Source organism: Trematomus bernacchii, unplaced genomic scaffold, assembly GCF_902827165.1.
Source record: "Trematomus bernacchii unplaced genomic scaffold, fTreBer1.1, whole genome shotgun sequence".
In the NCBI taxonomy this organism is placed as follows: domain Eukaryota; kingdom Metazoa; phylum Chordata; class Actinopteri; order Perciformes; family Nototheniidae; genus Trematomus; species Trematomus bernacchii.
In genome coordinates, this window is record NW_022987698.1 from 5726218 (window position 1) to 5736765 (window position 10548).

At 39.7% G+C, this 10548-nt stretch overlaps 1 protein-coding gene across 2 annotated transcripts; it reads left to right on the plus strand.

The window, feature by feature from the left end:
• The first annotated feature begins 2693 nt into the window (after positions 1 to 2693).
• pfkmb (phosphofructokinase, muscle b) lies at positions 2694 to 10027 on the plus strand. Of its 2 annotated transcripts, XM_034139099.1 has the most exons (22): positions 2698 to 2887; positions 4089 to 4162; positions 4659 to 4736; positions 4969 to 5158; positions 5331 to 5496; positions 5796 to 5840; positions 6028 to 6136; positions 6218 to 6313; positions 6391 to 6483; positions 6599 to 6724; positions 6861 to 6925; positions 7010 to 7073; positions 7170 to 7316; positions 7392 to 7462; positions 7582 to 7669; positions 7761 to 7913; positions 7989 to 8153; positions 8233 to 8294; positions 8520 to 8631; positions 8729 to 8828; positions 8916 to 9021; positions 9711 to 10026. In XM_034139099.1, exons 1-22 carry the CDS (start codon positions 2803 to 2805, stop codon positions 9847 to 9849), a joined length of 2334 nt encoding a protein of 777 aa, XP_033994990.1. In that variant the 5' UTR covers positions 2698 to 2802; the 3' UTR covers positions 9850 to 10026. The 2 variants fall into 2 exon arrangements, with proteins under 2 accessions (XP_033994993.1, XP_033994990.1); XM_034139102.1 differs by having other exon boundaries at positions 2694 to 2887; positions 7010 to 7316; positions 9711 to 10027.
• Positions 10028 to 10548: the final 521 nt, after the last annotated feature.

Here is a 10548-nt window from a genome sequence, read left to right on the forward strand (position 1 = left end):
ATTTATAACTTGCACATTTTATACTGTTTGCCCAACTTGAGCACAGGGCCTGTTGGTTGACTCATCAGTTTTGCGTACATCGTTTTATGGCCTAAAATAAAACATAAAATGTAATCATAATTTAACTAGTGTATTCAATATGCAATAATTAATGTAGTTTAACCACTTGTTAATTACTTCCCAACACTAGTAAATGTACTGGGTATATATATAATCAAAGAAAAGGTGTATAGGTGTGTTGATGAAAGGTATTTGCTATACTATATGTGCCACATGAAGACAAAATATTTCAGATCTGAAGAGGTTTCTATTACTCTGTCAACATGGCCTTTTTTATACTATAATTCTATACAATAGTGTGTTACTTGTGCCGCGCCCCCTAGCACTGCTGCCTTCTGTTAATTACAGAGACTTGTGGATTGTATTTAGTTACCCACCATGCTTTAGCAATGAAGGTCATCCCTCTACAATGAAGTAGTGATATCAAAGCTATTAATACAGATCAGATGCAGAATGGTTTCTGAAACAGAGAGACGCTGTGAGGATGTGGTACCCGGGCGTCCCGTCAGCGGCGTGGCTCCTCTCTGTCCCTCTGCTGGCCTGGCTGCTGCTCTGGCTCAGAAAGAAACGTCAAGGTATGAACGCATATTTTTGTTCTTTGATTGGTCATTTCAGTCTGTGCATTTAACTGTATATGAATACTTGTAGTTGCCTGATTTTTTTATATATGGAAACCTTGAGGTGTCTTTTTTGAGGGGTAAAGAAGTGTATATTCATGTATCAGGTCAAAAGGTCATAAATACAGAAGCATGACATGTTTTGACATGTTCAGTAGGGATGACAGTGCAGTTTTACAGTAATGGCCGAACAGGGGGAGGGGTTTTTGTGTTGTTATAGATAGCAGCACTGTGTCTACATCCAGATATCTATTTAAAGACAACTTCAGTGAGCTGCCTGCAACATTTACTCCCACTCACTGTTGTCACATTGATTGTTTTGTTTGTAGGTCTAGAACTGCACTGTATCTAATTACTCAGTTTCATATATCCAGACTAACTCAATATAACGTGTCTGCTAGTGGAAGAGGAGTCAATTTAAAAGTAACTGACAGTTGTCTCATCATGGGGTTTGGATTTCCCTCGAAACAGAAATCATTTACGCTAGGAAATGTCAAACCAAGCACAAATGGTTGTGTGAATTACAGGCTCTGAATTATAGGCTTTGTGAGTGGGAGCTATCCATTTATAATACCCAGCGGTCTTGTTTGTGTGCAACCATTTTCATCTTCTAGCACAAAATAAAACAATCAATCTTTAAAGAACTGTTGTGTCTATTGTAAGTTGTTAAATTCAGAGAAGGCTATATGTTTCTTTGTTTTACATAGAAATATGTGCAACATTTATTTATGTGCTTTTTCCCCAGTACACACTACTAACCTGACATGTTCAGATAGAGGATGTTACAAAGTGATCACGAGTGCTTTAAATGAGACAAAGTGTGGAGGAACAATGCTTGAGTGTTCTGTCTTTATAAGGGAAGGTTTATCATGTCAGTACCTTTTTGCCATGCACTCTGGAATGCCTTATGGATACAATTTGGGTTACATGTAAGTGTTAAGGTTATCTATTCTCAGGTTGTAATGACCTCTCAACATCTGAATGGGAAAACAAGCCGACTTCAAACTCTGATGAACCTGGGGTCACTGGTAAGCTTGACTGCATTACCTTGACAGGGAAATGTTAAATACATAACACTTTCAGAGATCACCTTCCCATAATGTAATTGTATATGGTGCCCAAAAACACACGTTAATTGGTGTTGTACCTTCAGGTGCTGTGACAGCAGATAGTTAAATGCCTAACATGCCTTGCTTTGCTTCCCATGCCTTTCACTTCTCCAGCTAAACTTTGACGTATATTATAATACAAGCAAATCATATCTGAGTATAGTTTACCCTTCTCTCTTGTAAGGAGTTATAAACAAAAATACTGCCGTAGTCTGCAAAAGTAGTTTAACTGCAGGAATTCAAATGTTCCAGTAAGACAAGGCCCCAAATGTACAAATTATAAATAAAATAAGGATGACCTTGTCCTGCAGTGGTCAGTGTTCAGGATTAGTGTCAAAACTTGAAAACTGCTGTTCCCTCATGGTGCCCATGCATCTTGAAATGGGAAAAATTGTGAAAAATGTATGTGCAAAGATTATACAATGTATTATTTAGTGTTTTATATTTAAATGTATAGATATTATAGGTTTTTCATTTCTTTTTAAAGATAAGTGTGAGAAAAGACTAACAGTAACCCACTGTGATTAAACACTACAATTAGGATATTTGTGATATGGTATTGGTGACAGATACGAGGGGCTGAATACTTTTAATAGCCTGTGTGTGTGTGTGTGTGTGTGTGTGTGTGTGTGTGTGTGTGTGTGTGTGTGTGTGTGTGTGTGTGTGTGTGTGTGTGTGTGTGTGTGTGTGTGTGTGGTGTGTCAATCAGCAGTGATTTAAATAACACTGACCCATCACCTCATATCACAGCTCATATCACATATACACAACGTGTATGCTGCCACGTGTGGTTTACATGAAGACATAGAGTAATGGATAGAGTGTGTGTATGTGTGTGTCTAAATGTGCAACTATGTGTGTCTCGATGCCTGCCAAGTGGATAGTTAAGGTGGGCACTCTTGCCTCTGGTATTACTTTCCATAGCACAGGCAGAGTTAGAGGTGAGAGGCTCCTTGTACTTCACACAGATTTACACTGAAGGCCTCTTTCCCTCAGCGGGCTTCTGCTCCAGGACTATGGCACAACCGCCTTCCACCGACCCCACCAAGATGGGAGCGGGTCGGTCGATCGCCGTGCTTACCTCGGGAGGCGATGCCCAGGGTAAGTGAAGGCTGTCCAGGGTGGCATGTTAGTGTGGAGTGCTAAGAGCATGTGTGCTGCGTGTTTGTCTCAGCAGGTGGGAAGCTCATTGTATCTCAACAGCAGGGTTTAGAAACAAATAGTGAAACATTGTTCACAAGTGATCAAGAAACCCTGAAATATAAAATAGTCATTGGTCGTTTTTGACAATACCTGTAGCCTAAAAATGTCTGTATAGCGTGGGTTTAAGTGTTCTGAAAGACCTTAAGGTAGGTATAGCCTTGGAAATAAAAGTTGTACCTAAAGTCTAGACCATCTAAGTGTTATATTCAATCATAATTGTGTTCAGTTTTATATCAAATTTGACAACACGTGTATTTTTACTGGTGATTATAATACTTTAATGATATACCTATTGCCACTGAGTTACCTTGACCTTCTATCTCATTGAGCTAACTTATGGAAAAGGGCACACGAATTACTTCATCTAGAGCGTCTAGGAATCCTGAGGCAGACAGCTTTCACCTGACCTTTAACTTGATGAGGAACATCTCCACTGTGACCTTTGGGAAGTAGGTCAGTCATCCCACCCAACCCTTAACATCTGAGGGTGTGACACAGGGAGTTGTTCATGCATCTGTTTTTCTGCCTATGATCTTGATAAGACTTTACGGGAATTTTCTATAATACAAAACTTCAGAGTTTGCTAACCCTCACCCTTTTTCTTTTTTTCTCTCCAATATTGTCATTACAACTTTACCATTTTAGTAATCCTTATTTCCACAGGTCAACGTTTCTTCATCTGTTTCTCCTTCCTCTCTCTCTTCAACACTGTACTCTGTTATGAGGGCTAATTTTAGAGCTATGACCTTTCTGTCATGTGTTTGTAAAGCAGGGAGGTGAAGTGAGACGGCCTTCCTTCATTTTCTTTCTCTCCTCTACTCCTCTACACTGTAAATGGAGATTCTCTTGGCACCCATAATGTTAATCTATCCACATCTTGTCCTTTAAGCGAACCCCTGCGTGTTAAGGGTGCCAGCCTATTTGTGTTTCTTGGAATACATTTCCACTATCACTGATCATTTAACCTTTACCAACAATTCAAGTCATGTACAATATAGCTATACAATTGTTTCATAATGGTATTTTTTAAAACCATTCTTTTCACCTGTATGAGCACAAGGTGCTTTAATTACAATGTACTCAAACACTGTGCCTACAGGTATGAATGCAGCAGTGAGGGCCACAGTTCGAGTGGGAATTTACACTGGAGCCAAGGTGTATTTTGTCCATGAGGTAAAAACCTGTTAAAATGTGTTGTTATTATTTTCTTTTATTAATCATTTGATCTCTACAATGTCAAAACAAATACAAAAACATTGTTGAAAATGCCCCTCATGTTCATTACTCCAGGTCGTAGCTTTTGTGGTTTTAGTTCAACAAACTAAAACCACAAAAGTTATTCAAACAACATATATAAACAGAACAAAGCAACATATGCTTACAACTGGAGATACTGAAGATACAACCAGCAAATGTCTGCCATTCTTGCATGAGAAATGGCAATACATATTCTATTGGATTTGCTTTTAATACACAAAATGTGTACAGCATTACTCCATGGCCTCTCACCTGACCTATAAATAAGCAGCAAATCCCAATAAAATAAAAAAACACTGTTTTGACTGAAACAGATGTACATTGTAGAGTCAAAATATGTATCATTAATGCTAAAGCATCTTTCTAGCAATGACCCCTGTTCCCAAAGTTGATATTTTGTTTTTGTTGACAGGGTTACCAGGGTCTGGTGGATGGAGGAGACAATATCCGCCCAGCTACTTGGGAGAGTGTGTCAATGATGCTTCAGCTGGTAAGAACAAGCACGAGGATGTAAAAGCATATTCATCAGCAAGTTCCTTATCTCACCTCTGTTTTTAACTTGTGACGAGTTAGTGGAATGGATGATCTTTAACCTTTACAATGCAGTTCTGTAGGTCAAATGGTCCTTTAAATGCCACATGTCATTAAATAGCTCAGAACTTAATGGACGTTAGACATGAATGCGTAGGTTTCAGATAACGCTAGCCCTTCTTCTCTTGCAGGGTGGGACTGTGATTGGAAGTGCCCGCTGTCAGGATTTCCGTACCAAGGAGGGCCGCACCAAGGCCGCCTGTAACTTGGTCAAGCTAGGCATTACAAACCTGTGTGTGATCGGAGGTGATGGCAGTCTGACGGGTGCCGACCAGTTCAGAACAGAGTGGAGCGAGCTGCTGGCAATCCTACTCAAAGCTGGTTAGAGACTTTTACCCCATAATTCACTGTTCTTAGAAACACAACCCCAAATGAAAGATCTATATTCACATATCAGCCCTCTACTGATGTTAGCATACAAGTTTATGTTGTTTTAGGCATGTTAGTTATTTCAATAAATGGTATCTGAGAGTGTTGTCATCTGTGGTCCCAGGTAAGGTCACATCAGCTGAGGCCAAGGCTTCCTCCCATCTCAACATCGTTGGCATGGTGGGCTCCATTGACAACGACTTCTGTGGCACTGACATGACCATTGGCACTGACTCTGCCCTGCATCGCATCATAGAGATAGTGGATGCCATCACAACCACAGCACAGAGGTATGCACGTAACCAGGGTCTAAAATTAAGTGTTTTCCTCAACTGCCTCTACCAAAGGTCACTGAATATTTCTATCTTTCAATACCACTCTTTGAATCTATTGACACTTTAGAATTGTAAACCCTCTGTCAGTGATACCAGACAGTAGAAATAAAAAAAATATCACGTATCCTTAAATCTGAATAACTTAGGTGCTAATGTCATACCCTGCATGTAACCATTCATAGATTTATTTGATGGATAGACTTGCCATGCAACTTTAACAGTCTTGATCTTAAATGTGTTGTTGTGCACTGCAGTCACCAGAGAACATTCATCCTGGAGGTAATGGGCCGGCACTGTGGGTGAGTACAGTCTCTGTGGTGAGCAGGAGTGGTCGTTATGTGGTTGGAAAATAATTGATACAGAAGCTTGACTGCTGGTTACTTTTGACAAAAGTCAAATTTATAATATGGAACTTAATCTTTGGATACTTCATTTTCAGTGTAATACAAGACATTTGAAGCTTAGTGTATGACTCTGCACCTACAGTTACCTGGCTTGTGTGACTGCCCTGGCCTGTGGCGCTGACTGGGTGTTCATCCCAGAGATGCCCCCAGAGGATGGATGGGAGGAGCATCTGTGCAGAAGACTGACAGAAGTAAATATTGTTTTTAATGACTGTGCTACAGTATAAGAAAAGTCTGCTTGGGTTGTTGAACGTTTTCTTTTTCCTTTTCAGCAAAGAGGCCGTGGCTCCCGTTTGAATATTATCATTGTTGCAGAGGGAGCGATGGACCGCAGTGGTAAAGCTATCACATGTGAAAACGTCAAAAAGGTCAGTATAGGCAGAAATGTACACATATACAGAGTGGCTCTTCATATAAGAAATACAATGATAATCTCTCTGTGCAGCTGGTATCAACCAAACTGGGCTTTGACACCCGCACCACCATCTTAGGCCATGTGCAGAGAGGAGGAACGCCTTCCGCCTTTGACAGAATCCTGGTAATTTGTCACACACAAACCTTTTACAAATTCACCAATTCGTCTTTTTGCCTTTAATCACTGTGAATAAACACAAACGACCTGCTCCTCAAAGTGTCTGCTTTTGATTATTCAGGCCAGCAGGATGGGTGTGGAGGCTGTGATGGCTCTGCTGGAGGCCACACCAGAAACTCCTGCATGTGTTGTCAGTTTGTCTGGAAACATGGCTGTCAGGCTGCCTCTTATGGAGTGTGTTCAAGTGGTGAGTCAGATCTGGCCCATTCGCAAAACAAATCATTCTTATACATTGTATACTGAATTAAGAAGTGACTTGAATTAGCAAGAAGTTTCAGCTTTTTTTGTTGTTGTTCTTATTCAATTCTGTTTCCTTTCATCAGACTAAAGATGTCACCATAGCCATGGCTGAAGGGAGGTTTGACGATGCGGTGATGCTCAGGGGAAAGTGAGACATGCACTTTTGCATGATCTATTTCAAATAATTAGTGTTGTTTGGAGATGTGAATGCAAATACTTTTCTGTGTAATAGGAGCTTTGAGAACAATTGGAACACTTACAAAATGCTGGCTCATGTGCACATCCCGGAAAAAAAGGTGAGAAAGTTGAACCACCTTTGTGTGCATTTACTGTCACACAGTGGGAAATGTATTCTGACAAATGTCTCTGTGAATGTACCCGGGCTGTGCCAGAGTAATATCAACATTGCCATATTGAACGTGGGAGCTCCGTGTGCTGGGATGAATGCTGCCGTGCGTTCAACAGTCAGGGCCGGACTCCTGCAGGGCCACCGGATGCTGGCAGTGCACGACAGCTTCGATGGCCTGGCTCATGGATTGGTAAATTACACTCACATAAAACAACACTTTTTTTCTTTCAGATCATGATAGAGCATGCATTCTTTCCCTGTACAGATTGAGCCTATTGATTGGTCTGGAGTGGCAGGATGGACTGGAAAGGGGGGCTCCAACCTGGGCACAAAAAGGTGAGATATTGCAACAAGCCACCCTGTTGATTGGTTCAGGGCATGATTCTGTCTTATTAAATAAACGTGTAACTTACCATTAAGCATGTGTATCCTGAATTTTCCCCCTTTTTATAAAGGGCACTGCCACAAGACTTCATGGACGAGATCAGTCTGAACATCGCTAAGTTCAACATTCATGCTCTAGTCATTATTGGAGGCTTTGAGGTAAGCAGTCACAATAAAGAGTCACTAACCAATAATTAACCACAGCATTTAAATGACATGTTACTGATTTCCTACTTCCTGTTTTCACTAGGCTTTTGCTGGGGGTCTGCAGATGGTGCAGGCTAGAGAGAAGTTTGAGGAACTTTGTATTCCTATTGTCGTAGTTCCTGCAACTGTCTCCAACAATGTTCCTGGATCTGACTTCAGTATTGGCGCTGACACTGCACTTAACACTATAACCATGGTAAAACTCTTCGAGAGCACAAAGCTAACACAGACAAATTCAAAAAACGAAATCTAAACCATCTCCCTTTTTCAGACATGTGACAGGATCAAACAATCTGCTGCGGGCACCAAGAGAAGAGTGTTCATTGTTGAGACTATGGGAGGACACTGCGGCTACCTGGCAACCATGGCTGGCTTGGCATCTGGAGCTGATTTTGCTTACATTTACGAGGAGAAGTTCAACATTCATGATCTAGAGGTCTGTCCTTGTAAATGTATTAAAGAGACTAGCTTAGGGATGACATACATTAGTGGTCTAATGGTTGATTTGTGCGTAGTTGAATGTGGAACATCTGGTGGAGAAGATGAAGACAACAGTGAAGAGAGGACTGATTCTGAGGTTTGTTACCCAACCACAGATATTAGCCGAGCAAATGAGTGTTATTAGTGGTTATTGCTATCATTCTCATGCGTCAGATGTGCAAAACTGCATTTAATATGTTGAAAAGGTGAAGGGGAAACTTTAAAACAACATGTAACAGATAATGCACATTTAATCAGAATGTTATATTTGAACTTCATCTGTGGCTTATATTTTCACACAATATTAAACATATTTTTTCAGAAATGAGAAATCCAATGCCAACTATACCACAGACTTCATCTTCAACCTGTATTCAGAGGAAGGCAAGGGTGTGTTTGACTGCAGGAAGAATGTACTTGGGCACATGCAGCAGGTGAGCCATCAGATGCAGATGTTCTGTTATTGTTGGCAGACTCATTTGATTTGCCATCGGCTTTAATTTCACAGGGAAACCTTTTGTGTGTTTTAAGGGTGGAACTCCAAGTCCCTTCGACAGGAATTTTGCCACCAAAATGGGGATCAAGGCAGTGCTATGGTTGACTGACAAGCTAAAGGACTGTTACAGACATGGTGAGGACTGTTTTGTACAATTGTGGTGTGATTATTCTTGTGCTCTCTGGAATCATGTACACTTTATTTTTATCCTAAAACCTCCAGGTCGTATCTTTGCCAACTCTCCGGATTCTGCCTGTGTGCTGGGCATGAAGAAGAGATCTTTGGTTTTCCAGCCTCTGTCAGAACTTAAAGATCTCACTGACTTTGAGTAAGACTATCCTGCCAATGTGTTACTTAAACTCTTCTGCATTGTTTTATATTTACTGACATTGTTTTATTAAGTGGTCCAAAAACCCAGGGTTAAAGTAAATTAAAGTCATTATTAAAAATAACTTCATATAACGCTTTTGAAAAACAAGTTTAAAAGTGCTTTACAAAGACTTAAAATGCAAGACATATTATCACACTGAAAAAACTGAAATGTTGCCTTTAATTAAATGTATTATGTCAAAAACATTGCACATAACTGTATGAGGTTAGTTGAAAGCAATAATATTAAGTTGAAACTACATATTTGTATTTAAACTAAATATTATTGCTTTCAGCTAACCTAATACAGTTATGTGAAATCCGTTTATTTATTTAAAGGCAACGTTTCAGTTTTTTCACTGCAGATCAAATCAAATTGAGTTGATAGGTTAAAATGACATGTGATGTGTAATTTATCAAATAAAGCAGAAGTATGACCAACTAAGAGAAAGCTATTCTAGTAAGAATATGAAGCTTAAGCCCCCTTGTGGTGAGTTTACTTTTGAGTCCTTCTGTCACCTGGCCAACAATCACGTAATTCAGCTTTATTTGAAATACCTTACCTAAATAATTTGACTTCCTAGGCTTCAAGAGTATTGTTCTTGTTTTCAGTTTCAGCTTTGCACTGACAAATGTTGTCCTCCACAGGCACCGTATTCCCAAGATACAGTGGTGGCTTAAGCTGAGGCCCATCCTGAAAATCCTGGCCAAGTACAAAACGGATCTGGACACGACTGAAAAGGCTGAGATGGAACATGTCATCAAGAAGAGAGCTGGTGTTCCTTAGTTGCCGTTGTATGTCTATTTGTCTTCTCTTAAAAGCACTTTGTAAACACTGACTATGAAAAGTGCAATATAAATAAAGATCACAAGTATATCCCCACACAGCAAGTCTCACAGGTGATTATTCTTTTACAGAAACAAATTACATTGTATTTGTGTGGTCTGGTTTATAGCTGCCTCCAATAACTTATTTTTTCATTGCAGTTGTTTTATTCTGTATTTTGCATATCAAATGTCCTTTCTGTCCCTGTATAAATTCAATTGAAATCTCAACTAAATCATATCTAATTCATACTTTTTCCAAATTCCATATCCTGTCACATCCATGCTTGCTTTACCTTTCAATCCACAGACCTATTAAATAATCTGATTAAAACAAAAGATTACAAATAGATTACCTTAAATATGGTTTATTATAAGTAATGGTCGTTTGCATTTATACAGCTTTGTTCACTCACCCCCTCAGCCCTGTAAAGATCAATCGGACAGAAGTCCATATGAAAATATTTTTGACCCTGCATTTTCTCACAATTGATGATGGGAAGTTTGAACTGTTGTATTGGGCCAAGAGAGGGAAGTGTGGACATGTGACCTCTAGTGGTTATGTTCCAAACAAAAACATATTTACTGATCACTCCACCTACCAATTAAAGAAAAAAGGATTACAAACATGTACTGCCAATGGAATCACACTCTATATGGG

Excerpts from the sequence above, each read along its gene's own strand:
- pfkmb (XM_034139102.1), top strand. The coding sequence starts at position 2,803 with ATGGCACAACCGCCTTCCACCGACCCCACCAAGATGGGAGCGGGTCGG. Across the intron at positions 2,888-4,088 it reads CTCGGGAGGCGATGCCCAGG|GTATGAATGCAGCAGTGAGG; the intron begins GTAAGTGAAGGC and ends CTGTGCCTACAG. Across the intron at positions 6,484-6,598 it reads CCGCCTTTGACAGAATCCTG|GCCAGCAGGATGGGTGTGGA; the intron begins GTAATTTGTCAC and ends TTGATTATTCAG.